The sequence below is a fragment of the Pezoporus flaviventris genome, unplaced genomic scaffold (genome assembly GCF_033815535.1).
Source record: "Pezoporus flaviventris isolate CSIRO_AGI_PZ_B2104156 unplaced genomic scaffold, CSIRO_AGI_Pfla_v1 ptg000078l, whole genome shotgun sequence".
In the NCBI taxonomy this organism is placed as follows: Eukaryota; Metazoa; Chordata; class Aves; order Psittaciformes; family Psittacidae; genus Pezoporus; species Pezoporus flaviventris.
The window spans coordinates 16,888,765-16,902,156 of record NW_026892626.1 but is presented as its reverse complement, the minus strand read 5'-3'; the positions used below and the strand labels follow the sequence as shown (position 1 = coordinate 16,902,156).

The window sequence follows — 13,392 nt, the reverse complement described above, 5'->3', positions numbered from 1 at the left end:
CGCTGGTCGTGCTCTTGGCTTCGCTCCCCATCAGGGACCGCGGCTCCGCGGCAGCCGCAGGACCGCGCTTGCTGCAGGCGCTGACACCCAATGCATATTTGATGAGCGCTATTGTTCACATCGCCGCTCATGAGCGGAGGGACCGGAGCCGATCTTTCCCTCTGCAAGGCCGGGAGCAGCAGCTCTGATCCTCCTGTGTTCCCATCCATCTCTTCCTGCTTACCAGTGACAGCCCCAAAACCCCTTCCCTCTGGGATGTAGACCTGCGCCACCTCTGTCATCGAGCCCAGATGCGAACAAATGGCCCCAGAGCAACGTGAGTTTAGGAGAAGGCATCACAGGGATACAGGGATGGACACACACACACACATACCCTTCACATCCTTCTCCATAGTAGGGCTGGAGAAGGGATCTAGACACCATCATCCCAACAGTACCATCGGGATGAGCAGGGCATCTCTGCCTGCTTCACAAAGCATCCCAGTGCCTCAAAGCTCTGACACCAGCTCCCTGCATCACACCAAACTAGAAACCATATACCCAGCAGCGAAAAGAGCCCTTTCTCCTTCTCCAAAAGCAGGGACAGCATCCTGCTGCAGGCTCCCTCCTCCTCCACACAGACACATCCCTGCTGGAATGCGGTGGGTATTTATTATGCTGATTCCTCAGAAAGCGAGGCCTTAACTGCAAATTACAATCAATAGCCCCAATCCCCACGGGGCAGCTCCATCACTGAGCAGGCTGCAACCAGAGGAATTCAAACCTATTTGCCAGCCATAAATCCTCCTCTCGGCAGCCTCCCGATGGCTGCTCGGGGTGACCCTTGTCAGCATCTGAAACAATTAAGCTGTCACAGCGGAGCGTGCCTCTTATCTACAGCCCTGAGCAGCACTTGAGGATGGCAGCAGTGATGGGGCTGAGGCGAGCCCGCCTGCACTAAGTGTCTCTCATTGAATTAAATGAATGGATTTGGAGGCAGAGGCTCTTTTTATTACCTTGCAAAGCGATTCCTGACTAAATTATGCTCTAAAAGGGAGCGTTCAGCCAATCCAAGCTGCTCGATTGCCTGGAACAGGCGCTCGAAACAGAGCACGCCTCGGGCTGGCGCTGATTCCGGGGTAGATGGAGGGTGGCTGATGGGCTGTGTCAGAGCTGATCCGCCCCGCTTCCCACCTGGAGTGATGCCCAGCGGTGATGCACGGCGTGCTCCAGCAACAGGGTAGGATCCATGCAGGGAGCAGGGTATGGCACTGAGGGAAGGGGAGTAAAGAGCAGGAAATGGTTAAGAGCAAATTGCTCTACGGGGCAGATTGCTCTATGGGGTGATGCTCGTAGAGCATCACCCAAGCTCATAAAGCAGGGAAAAGGCAGATGCTGCTCTATGGGGGCAAACTTAAAACAGGGAGATTTAGGTTGGATATAAGGAATAAGTTCTTCCCTGTGAGGGTGCTGAGGCGCTGGCACAGGGTGCCCAGAGAAGCTGCAGCTGCCCCATCCCTGGCAGCCTTCAAGGCCAGGTTGGAGCAAGCTGCTCCAGTGGAAGGTGTCCCTGCCCGTGGCAGGGGTTGGAGCTGGGTGAGCTTTAAGGTCCCTTCCAACCCAAACCATTCTATTCTACTCAACCACCCCACATCCTCCCACCAGAGCCTTTCTCCAAACCCACTCAGCAAGGATGCTCCGAGCATCCCTCAAAGCTAGAGAAGGGTCCAGCCCATCCCATAAACCTCCAGAACAATCCTAATGCTGCAGATTCTCCCCCCCCCCCTTGCCCTTTGGATCTTGCTTTCTGAGGATTCAGAAGCATCATCAGCCAAACCTGCACCCGACTGCAATGTTGGCAGCTTTTAACGTCAGTGCAGACCAATTAGGGAAGCCGTCTGGAAAAGTGAAGGCTGCAATTAAATGCGTCTTCAAATACAGCCATAAACTGGCTTGCAAGGAGCTACTCTCACTAAAAAAAGAAGTTATCTTCTTCTGCCTCCGCTATTTTTACTTCATCCCCATTCCAAATTTAATCACCTACCAGGAGTTCATCTGGAACGGGATAAAACACCCAATTTCCCAAAGGAAAAGTAATTAGACAGAGGGGTTTTAATGGTGGATTAGTCATTCTGACACCCAGACACATGGAGAGGCAGGCACTAACCAACCAAGGACACGTTCCAGCAGGTAATGCTGAGCATTTCAGCCTCACACAAGCACCAGGTATCTTCCCAACTCCACACACTGCCCGGCCTAAGGATGGAGCCCACTGCTGTGCCAGGGCTTAGATTGAAGAGCCAGAAACTCAGGGACACAATGGAACGAAAAGAAGTCTTTGTGTGGGTAACTCTGTGCAACCTCGATGGGAAATGTAAAGGGCAAGTGAATTGGAACAGCATCCCACCCGACTGACACGGAGAAGCTCCTGCTTTCCACAGCCAGCTCAGGGGGGATGCGGCTGATTTGGAGCTCATTCTCCACTTGCTGCCTTCGTGGCCTGGATTTGCTCTTGCATTCCAGCTGTGAACAAAGGCAGGAACAGGGAAGGGAGCTCACAGAGTTCAAAGTCACCTTCTTAAATAGGTATTACACACAATACCTAAGCTATCTCCATCACTCATCGAGTGCCCTCCAGCCTGCCTCACAATCCATTCCCTGCTACAACCTCCTGCAGCAGCATCCAGCACTCCTCAGGTGGCCAAAGGTAAAGCAGAGAGGTAGAAAGCACCCCAAAGCCATCTGCCCACTGCAGGCAGACACCCACAGTTCACATGAAATAGCAACTTTTATTTCCTCAAGTAAAATAATCCTTCCATTTCTGCTCAATCAGTGGGTGAGGGATGGGGAGGAGCTCACAGGAGAGGAAAGGAGCCCTGCTCAGACAAGTTTGCCATCAGACCTGTCCTCGCAGTTAAGGATCCACATCACCCCGAACCCCCTTTTTTCCCCCATGAAAGAAAATAAAAGCTATTGGCAACTCTTGATCCAGAAGGAAAGAGCTGTTCTCTATCAGGCACTCTCAATTGTTTAGCATCAGCATTGAAGGGAAAAAAGCAGGATTAGAAAAAGCCTGGATTTCTGATGGAAAACAGCCAGACAAGCAACAATGGTTACAGGGCTGGGGTGAAACCCATGGCATGGGGTGGTACTTGGAGCTCATAGAACTGTTACTGGAACTGAGGGGCATGACTGAGAAAAGAGGAGATCCCCCGCAGGACTCTTGAGGATCAATGGGCAGGACGAGCAAAGGAGCTCCTCAATGAGCAATAAGTCCCAAGTGATTCCTCACTGCAGACCATGGCTCTTTGATCGCACCCTGCTGCAGTTTGCCCAGGTTAATTCATTAGCAAAGCTCCATTCATCATCTCTCTCAGTACCAGCTGGAGCAGGGGGTCCTACAAACCCTACTGCAGAGCTAAGGAGAGGCACAGAGAGCCACGTTCTCGTGTTAACTCAGGTGGGACCATGATACATTCACCAGGGGTTGTCTCAGATGCAGAGACCAAAGTCTCCAATGGTGAATGCTGCAGAGGCCATGATTCCAGTGGGCAGGGGAGGGAGAACTTGGTTTTTGTTTCAGATCAATGCTTAACTTATGTGAATGGATAAGCAGCAAAGCATCAGCAATGATCCCTCAGCCCTGGCTTCCCTGTCCCAAAGCACAGGGCCAGATCTGTTCTCACAAACCCACTGGTTAAGCCAGCCACATGGATCCATGTGCAAACCCTGTCTCTGCTAGGAGCAGGACACCCCTACCTGTGGGAACTGTGTCCTAGAAGAAGTGGCTCTTGTTTCTAGGAGACAACACTTCACCTGATGGAACCTCCTCTTCCCCATCCCCACCTGCGTGTACAGTAGAGTAGCCTCAGCTTTTGCCTTTCTCCAAGAGAAGGAGCTTCACAGAAGCCCTCTTGGCTGTGGAACACGTCTCCCCTTTCCTTTTTCTTTCTCTTTTTTGTTTATTTCTTGTTTTGCTTGGTTGCTTTTGCTTTTATGTGGTCAGTTCCAATTATAGTGATCAAAGACGAGGCCAGGCACCAACCATGAGTTACTTCTTTACGATCTGAATGACGTCTTCGTGCTCCATCATATGGGTTAAGCCCACTCTTTGAGGGCTGTATTTTGTGCTTGTTCCCTTCAAAGCAAAAAGGGAAGAAGGTTAAGAGGAGACCAGAGACAGCAGAGCACGTGGATGTCATTTGCTGCTAAGCACTTACCCACACCAAGGCATATTTGAACTGGCTGGCTAACGACCTGTGGATCCGATGGCACTGCAAGAGAGACACCATGTGAGGCAGTTCAATGACACTACTTTGCCTTTACAAACAACCTACTCGATACTCAGGAACGAAAAGCAACTCAACTCTATGGCAAAAATGACAACAGTGACTTTAGGAGCCAGTTAATGGCACTTAGAAGAATACAGAAGAGACATACAGGAATCACCAGCCCCCAAACAGCCCCAGTTCCACTGCTCCCATGTGCTTCTTCACTGGACTGCATTCAGTTATCTTTTTCAGCCTTTCCTAGCAGCTAGGAAAGGTAACAAAAGGAGAAGCCCAGGTAACACTGACACATCCTGAGCTTTATGAAGCACAAATCAGAGCAGGCTCCAAGAGGAAGCTGCCTTCTACAGACAAGGACACATAAAAGATGCAGAGAAATTACCACATGCTCCACAGAGGCCCCTTTCCGGAGAATAATGGCATCTGTAAAGTCTGGTCTCTCTGTGGAGAAGCAGGAGAGGGAGGGAACGAAAAGCATTTGATTTCCATCAAGTGTGTTCTAATATGCTGACACAACCTCACCTTGCCTTGTGCTTACTACTCCCAAATTCCTCCTCCTGTTACACTTGCCCAGACAAACAGGCATTGAAAGCATCAAATCTGTTCTGCAGACACCCCAGCACTCACAAGTAATAAGGAAGAAAGCAGTGAGCTTGTACACTTTACTTCCTTGTGTCATCATAGAATGGTTTGGGTTGGAAAGGACCTTAAGATCATCCAGTTCCAACCCCCTGCTATGGAGAGGGATGCCTCACATTAGACCATGTCACCCAAGGCTGTGTCCAGCCTGGCCTTGAACCCTGCCAGGGATGGAGCACTCACCACTTCTTTGGGTACCCTGTACCAGTGCCTGACCACTCTCACAGCAAAGAACTTCTTCCTTATATCCAACCTGACCTTCCCCTGTTTGAGTTCAGCTCTTAGTGCAGAGAGATAGGATCAGGTGGAAGAGAAAGCATCTCCCAAGAGCTGAAAGCTGCCTAGGGAGAGCATAACTGCAGCATTCCCAAGACACACGAGCTCGCTGACAGCCTGGCCCCCAGCAGCAGCCTGTCTGAGCACTGACCCTTTGTGCCTTTCAAACCTGTTCAGCTGATGGCCACTTACGTCCTCGTTTCTTGGTGTAGATGCAGGTAAGTGCCAGGTATTCCCAGAGCTTCTCCAGCAAGTAATCCAGGTTCAGTTTCATGCCACAGCTGCAAAACACCAGGAACATCTCAGTGTTTATTGCTGGTGTGATTTAGAGCTCCAGGAGAACAAGGTGAAGCATCTCACTGAGGGTTAGGGGACAAAGGGGAAAGTCTTTAAAGAGGCCACTAAAGGAAAAAGCCCCAGGTGAAGCAACTAAATAGAGCTTTCAGAAGAGTGAGGAGCTCTGGAGCACCAAAGCCCCAGACAGATATAGCAGCACTTCTAAACCAGCTTAGATTGGCTTAAACTGGCCTGCAGACAGTGTGGAGAAGCCAAGCAGCCTGCCTCTGCAGGGAAAGGAAGCCTGGAAAAAGCCCTTCCTTGGGAAAAGCTGGAGAAAGGGGTATGGAATGAAGCAGCACACCACCTGGGCCAGGACATCAGTGTCACAGGCTCCTACCTGATGACAACACTGTGGGGCCGCCGAGCAAGACGATCCACCTCCTCCATTGATATCTGGTCAATCTTGTTATAAACCTAAGTGAAAGAAGAAACAACACACCCCTTAGGAAGTCAACTCGGCAACACTGCAAGGAAGTAAGGCCTGTACCTGCAGGTATCATGCATGGTAAGGCAGGTACACGCAGGGTATTTGCAGCATCTGAAATGGAAACTCAGCTCCTGCGAGCCAGGGCAGAGGCCAAGGCTCTTCGTAAAGCAAACTGCTAAAATCCAGAAGCTTAAATGTTAAGTTTGGCCCTTTTAAAGTTCATCCTTTGGGATGATTTGCAATGTGTTCTCCAGTACCTTGGGTTTCACTATAGACCCAGTTGCTACGAGAGCCATTACGTGACCTCTGGCACATGGGACCTGCAGCGAAACCCCAAGCACAGAGCTTTGCAGCACAGGAAGGCTCCGTGCCATAGGAACAAACCCCATGGCACCAGGACAGGCAGCTCCTCATGCTGCTCCACAGCAGGCAGCCACAAGAGGGCACAGAGAACACACACAGAGCACAGCCACCCATGGCAAGCTGATGAAAAGCTCCCTGTGGAGCCGTTTTCCACTTCTTAACCCCCAAATCGTTACTGCTTTAGGAACCAGGAAGATCCAGTGTCTGCTTCAGCACAGGCTGGAGGTGATGCTGGGTGCAGGCTGCTCCCGAGATACTCACGTAGAGGCACGGCATGTAGACCCTGTTGCCTACGATCACATCAATGAACTCATCAGGAGAGCAATCCTCCCTGAACAGGACCTCAGCGTTGAAGATTTCTGAGGTGAACATTGTCAAGGCCCAAACCCCAACACATCCACACATCACTGGGAGCCAGCGGCCTGAGCTGGCTTGTCTATGCTGGCTGTCAACCCAGCAAGCACCAAAGGCACTGCAAGGCTGTCCCACTGTGGGTCCCACTCGATGCTGACGGCTTAGGGGTCTCCTGTGTTAGGAAAGGATACTGTATTCATGGAGGATGAGCTGCACCAGCTTCTCAGAGCACTGAGTCAACGTGACAGTTGAGTTGAAGGAGATGCCTCCACCCTTCTTCGGCTGCAGGGAGGCAACAAAGAGGCTTAAGAACAGTGCAAAATTCACAACCCTCCTTCAGTCTGTCCAACACAAGGGGCAGCACACAGGGATCTCAGCCCTGAACAGGCAGCCAGACACATCTGTGCTTGCAGCAGCCCAGGAATCCTCACCTTGAAGTAGATATTTGGTTTGCTTTTGTTCAGACGGATTCCTACAGACTCCAGTTCTTTCTCCAGCAAGGCCCTGCAGGGACACTGCACATTAGTACCTGTGAGAGTGAGCACGGTCAGAGGACATCCATCCCCTCCCTGTTTGACTCTCCCATGCATACAGCCTTTCACTACACCCACAGCTAATACAGGACAGTGTGTGGTGGAAATCAAGGTTGACATCCCCATCTCCAAACAGCCATCCATAGGGAACAATTCAGCTCAGGAGCTCAAGCCAGTTTGCTAGCACACTTCTAACGGAGTACAACCTCCAGCTTGTACTCAATAGCTTTAATACTGGCTCCCCAACATGCTGGGAGCACAACACTTGAGGGAGCTGGTGCGTTCAAACCCCTGGGCGCATGGGAGCCCCTCAACCTGGCCACCCCATAGCTCCGCAGCCCAGCAGCACATACTCACCTCTGTACCTCACCCTTCGTGGCATCCAGCATCATAATAACCACATCTGCTGTCCTGGCCACAGCTATCACCTGCCGGCCTCTGCCCTTCCCTGAGAAGAGAGGAGATGGCCACATCAGCAAGGAAAACCAGCTCCGAGGTCTGTGTCAGAGGAGGGCTGCTGCTTGGAAGTAAGGAAAAAGGTCCTGCAGTGCTGCCCTGGCTGCAGCCAGCTGCTGGAGGGCCCCGAGGGACTCTTATCTGGTCCATCCATGCTGTGTTATGTCCAGCACAAACCCTAACAAATACCCTTTACTGCTGCTCTGCCACAGGATACAGGAATCAGTGTGTGCAGAGCTATTGGAGTACAGCTGCATGGGTGGAAATGACATCTGTGACAGCAGGACACACATCCCCACACACATGCTATGGCAGCAGCTCCAGATACGGGCCTAGGGTCCCGGTGCAGAAGGGTTCAATGTATTTTCTGGTCCAAAAAGACAGAGACCTTATTAACCAGGCCATGCTCCTCCAAGAAGAGTCCAATGGGAGATTATCCTCAGCTCCCTACGGCATCTTCTGACACAGGCAATGTGGGGACAATGACAAAGCCAGCACCCCCTCCCATAATCAGGAGTCATGGGAGGACTGGCAGGTTCTCAGTCAAAAGGGGTTACTGTGTAGCTGTAATTTCCCCCTCCGCCTCTCCAGCATCTTTCTTTAGACTTCCTCTGCACCACAAAACAGATGAGCAAGATAACACTCGCACAGGAAGGTGAGAAGAGCCTGCCTTGCTTTGGCTCCCACCTCCAGAAAAGCAGCTTTCTGCTACATATAGAACCGTACGTGGGCTCTGGGATAAAAATCGTGCTTCACATAAGATCAAGGACTCTTCAAATGTGGAAAACCAACGTGGAAAACCATTGGCCCAGGAAACCTGCTAATGTGTGAGGCACTGCAGGTACGCAGCTGAGGGCAAAGCCCTGCTTGACATGAACACATTGATCCAACCTTGCGCTGCTCCTTCGATGATGCCAGGCAGATCCAGCAGCTGAATGTTGGCTCCTTTGTACTGGAAAGGAAACAGAAGGGTGGGAAGTTGAAAGCCTCGGACAGGGCACCTGAGCTGCCTCAAAAGCCCCAAATACGTGGTGCAAAGCCTGCGAAGAGCGGAGCTGAATGAGGCTGACAGAGCAGGACAGCCCTGCATAGTGCTGACAGCTCTGTTTTGGCAAAGCCACCTCCAGAGTGTTTCCTATGAAGCTGTGTGCAGCACACCAGGTCCTCAGCTCCTAAAGCACGGCAGCACTGCGGCTGGACAAAGCACCAGGGAGAGGGGAGAGACCCCTTCCTCTTGGTCTAATGAGGAAGCACAGGAACAAGCAAGGGCCACCACGTCTCACTGAGACAGCTCAGAGTTAGTCGGATGTGTTGCAGGTCTTACAGCAGCAGGAAGCAATGGGAGGCTTTCATTCATCACCAGATCTGTGGGGGCATCAGCTCCCATGTTGTTACTGCAGCAAAGCCCTCTTAGCAACTGCATGTGGATGTGTCACAATATTAGTGTTTGGGTTCACACCAATACAGTTGCTTTCATTATTTAACTCTGCTTTGCAATGCAGACCCTGCTTTTCTCATTCCTCTTGAACGCTTTTCAGTTTGATGCCCTTTGTCATTTGCTTTGCTGACGGATGCTTAGCCCACCGCTAATAAAACTCCTCAAGGACAGGAGGAGCTGTGTTTTTCCTTCCAAAATTGATCACAGTACAGATTGCCTCTTTTAAAGCTTCATTAAAAACAAATCTGTCAAGGTTTGCAGCCATCTGGTCAATGCTGCCAATAGCGGGTATTAAAAACTCAGCTGAGAACCGTCGCGTTGCTCTGGTCAGTCCAACAGCAGCGGAGGAAGCCCCGCTCAGCCAGCCAACGCTGGGAGGGAAGTGCTAAATCAGCACTGCAGGTTGCACAAGACCTGCGAGCACTCACGACATCCTAGAGGTGAAAGCAGAAGCCAGCAGAGCCCTTTGGCTATCACTGCTTCTTAGCGGCAGCACGAGCGTTAACTGGTGCAAACAGACGCATCAGCGTGGCTGGGGTTCTTGCTGCTACTACTACGTGGAAAGGAGGAGAATCCTACTCACTTCTATGACTCCTGGGATGCACGTCAGGGTTGTGAACTCGTAAGAGGCAGCTTCGCTGGCGGTTGAGGTCATTAAGCTCAAGAACGTGGACTGAAAGGCAGGAGATGAGCATCACTGAAGGGACACCGGTGAAAGCAGAACAAGCAACACCAAAGGGTCCCTCGGCTCTTAGGAGCTGGGTTCTGGCTGCTCGAGGCACAAGGATTAACGTGGTGATGGGACAGACAATGCTTTCCTGAATGATGGTAAATCATCAGGGACTGGAGCAATAGGACAAGGGGAGATGGGTTCAAACTGAAACAGGGGAAGTTTAGGTTGGAGATAAGGAAGAAGCTCTTTACTATGAGGGTGCTGAGGTGCTGGCACAGGATGCCCAGAGAAGCTGTGGCTGCCCCATCCCTGGCAGTGCTCAAGGTCAGGTTGGACACAGGGGCTTGGAGCAACTTGCCCTAGTGGAAGGTGTCCCTCCCTGTGGCAGGGGTTGGGGCTAGATGAGCTTTAAGGTCCTTTCCAACCCAAACCAGTCTGGGATTCTATGATTCCATGATAAATCCCACACTCCCACCTTTTTTCTCTGCAATGCTGTGGCTGGGCAAGACCAAGCTTCAGGCTGTTGCCAGAGGGCACAAGAGGAAGGCTGGTTTTCCCTCCCCCTAACCTTCAGCTCTCAGCATACAACCACCTCCTGTTAACTCCTGGCAGGGAGGTGAGAGACGAAGAGCTGAGGGGTTTCTGCTTCAGACACCGCTATCCCAAGCTGGGAATGCAGAGGCTCTCACTGACCTTACCCACGGAAGGAAAACCGATCAGTGCCACGCGGGCATCTCCGGATTTCATCACATCGAAGCCTTCTCCTTTCGCAGCCGAGGATTTGGATGGCTCCAGCAGCTGAGCTCTGTACTTTGCAAGCTTCGCCTTCAGCAGCCCAAGGTGATACTCGGTGGCTGGAAGAACAGGAACACAACACCCAGTTAACACAAGCGGGTGGTAATTCACTGCCAGACCCCTCCTAACAAACAACGCTGCGGTTCTTGGTCACGGTCTTAAGCGCTGCCACGCACAGGAGCTGCTCTGTAGCATCTGAAACACTGGGCATTGGGAGCTAAGCTTTGGTAACCTGCCCATAAAGTCAGACTCAAGGGGAATAAGCAGCCAAAACGCTCCTTAGTAAAAGAAGGGAGCCAGAGAGAGAGCAGGGGCAGGAATGAACAGTGAAGGGAGCCAGTTAAACGGAGAGAACACAGGGGGAATGGCTGCTCCAGGGCAAAGACCCCCCCCTTACCCCAGCCACATTTAACATTATAAAGATGTAAGATTTCTTTTTTCCCTGCTTTTGTCCACTTTTAAAGACATTTAACTTGGAGCTCCCGTGTGGAAGTTATTTTATGGGCTTATTCTTGGCAAAACCCGACAGATTTAGGTTAGGTATTAGCAGAAAGCTCTTTACTATGAGGGTGCTTAAGCGCTGGCACAGGGTGCCCAGAGAAGCTGTGGCTGCCCCATCCCTGGCAGTGTTCAAGGCCAGGTTGGACACAGGGGCTTGGAGCAAGCTGCTCTAGTGGCAGGTGTCCCCGCTTGGAGCTGGATGAGCTTTAAGGTCCCTTCCCACCCAACCCCAGGCTGTGATTCCAGGGGAACACTTCCCATTCCCACCCGGCCCAGACGAAGAGGAGGCAGAGCCCTTTTGTCACAGAGAAGGCCACAAACACCAGCACTTTACAGCTTCATTCCCTCATTCCCCACAGCAGCGGGGCTCAGGGCACCCACTCCCACAGACCCCAAGGGGAGCTCTGCTCCCCGTTCCCCGGACCCTTTTGCACCAGCATCACTTGGTCTCCTCGCCCCAACCCCGAGCAGAGCCACCGTAATACCGGGGGTCATTAACATGGGGGGGTCATTAACATCGGGGCCTAACGGCGGGGGAACAGCGACTGTGTGTGTGTGGGGGGCAGAACCCCCGTTCCCCCCATGCACCCCCCCTAACCCCGACCCCGCACCTTTGTTCTTCTGCGTGCGGGCGATCTCCTTCTCGATCTCCGAGATCTTCTCGAGGATGCCCATGGCGGGGCCCTCACGCCGCGCTCCGGAACTGCCGCCGGGCCCCGTTCCACGTCCGGGTTGAGGCAGGCCCTGGGCGGGCGGAGCTGTGCTCCCGCCGCGCCGCTCCGGCTGCTCCCCCTGCGCCGCGCGTTGTGGGTTCCGGGTGTTGGTACCCAGCGGGACACGGGTTGGGGAAGGATGGAAGTTAATGGATAGGGATTATAGGGAGAGCGCTAAGGAAGGAGGCAGGATGCAGAGGGAGCTCCCCCACCCCGCCCCGCTCCATTAATGAAGGCCAAACCCTGCGTTTAAAGCAGTCAGCCCCACGCTGGCAGTGCTCAACACCAAGTCAGAGCAAACTGCTTTAGTAGAAGGTGTCCCTGCCCATGGCAAGGGGTTGGAATTAGGTGAGCTTTAAGGTGTTTTCCAACCCAAAGCAGTCTGGGATTCCATAACTGGATTCCTGGAGGAATCCCATGGGGAGAGGAAGGAAGCACAGCTCTCCGCTGGAACGAGAAGTGCTTTGGTTGACAAACACACATGGACACAGAGCCCTTGAATACAGTTCATGTTTAATTTGGATGTTGATCGCTCTGCAAAACACCTCCTGTAACGCCTTATAGAGATATCACAACCTCTCCCCACACCAAACACCCCATCTCTGACCCCCAAAGCCCACACCGGTTCTCTCTCCCCACACCGGGACATACAGAACACCTCTCCTGAGCTCAAACAAGGCAAAAGGAAAACCAAAATGAAGGTTTATGGGGGGGAAGCTCTGAGCACCAACAGCTTCCTCAGCTCTGCAACCTTCTCTGTGCCTACCACACAAGTCAGCATTACCCCAAGTGTTGGCTTCAGGATGGTGGGAAGGAGATGGCACAGAGCGGGATGCTCCTTCCCCACCCTTGGAACATACCAAGCCTCAAAGAAAACCCTTCAGAGGTTTTGGGGTACTTGGACATCTTAAACAACCCCAGGACCCTTCCTAACCCAGCTCCTGTCAACAACCAGCGTTAACTCAACTCAACCACAGCAGAAACCCAAGTGTCGCACCCTGGGAAGCACAAGGAGGTTGGTGTCACCAACCAGCATGGCACAGAGAGCTCTGGAGTGCTGTAAAGAGCCTCTGGAGCTGTGTCCCTGTGCCCAAACAGCACCTAGGAGGAGGCTTCACCCCATGCTTGGTCACAGCAGAGCACCACTGAGGCTTCTGCCTCTAAACCCAGCACCATCCATGAGGAAACCCCTCTCCCCATTGCTAAAGGGATGAGTTTCTTTGAGCAGGATAAAACAGGAACGTGCTTCCCAACTGCTCTGCTCCCAGCCGCTCTCCCTTCATGCCTCGAATCGCTCTCCCACTTCCCCCTACTCTCCAAAGCCACCTGCAACAGCCAAGACAATGCACATGCTTCCCTCATGGCATGGGGGGCTCCTGCCCCACGGAAGGGCCAGGTCCCCCCTTCTCCCAAAAGCAGGTCTCTCCCCACTTGTGCTGGGCTATAGGATTCATCTGCAGCGAACAGCACGCTCAAAGCAGGCGATTCCTGCTTCACTTCCCAAGCCCAGCTCAGCCACTTCCCAAATCACACAAGATCCCAACTTGGAATAAAGGAAACATGCTCTCCAAGACCTGAATACTTTCTCTTTAAGGCTTAAACTAGCAATTGAGCTGC

The 13,392-nt window shown here is 52.3% G+C and overlaps 1 protein-coding gene across 1 annotated transcript; it reads right to left on the bottom strand.

Annotated features, from left to right (window-relative positions):
* Positions 1-3,752: 3,752 nt before the first annotated feature.
* Positions 3,753-11,831, bottom strand: DRG2 (developmentally regulated GTP binding protein 2). Its single transcript, XM_061474270.1, has 13 exons — positions 11,674-11,831; positions 10,460-10,620; positions 9,677-9,766; positions 8,547-8,607; positions 7,557-7,647; positions 7,098-7,170; positions 6,858-6,948; positions 6,574-6,671; positions 5,860-5,936; positions 5,376-5,464; positions 4,651-4,709; positions 4,200-4,253; positions 3,753-4,117 (listed from the first exon to the last, which is right to left on the bottom strand). The coding sequence occupies exons 1-13, from the start codon at positions 11,735-11,737 to the stop codon at positions 4,031-4,033; spliced, it is 1,095 nt and encodes a 364-aa protein (XP_061330254.1). The 5' UTR covers positions 11,738-11,831; the 3' UTR covers positions 3,753-4,030.
* Positions 11,832-13,392: the final 1,561 nt, after the last annotated feature.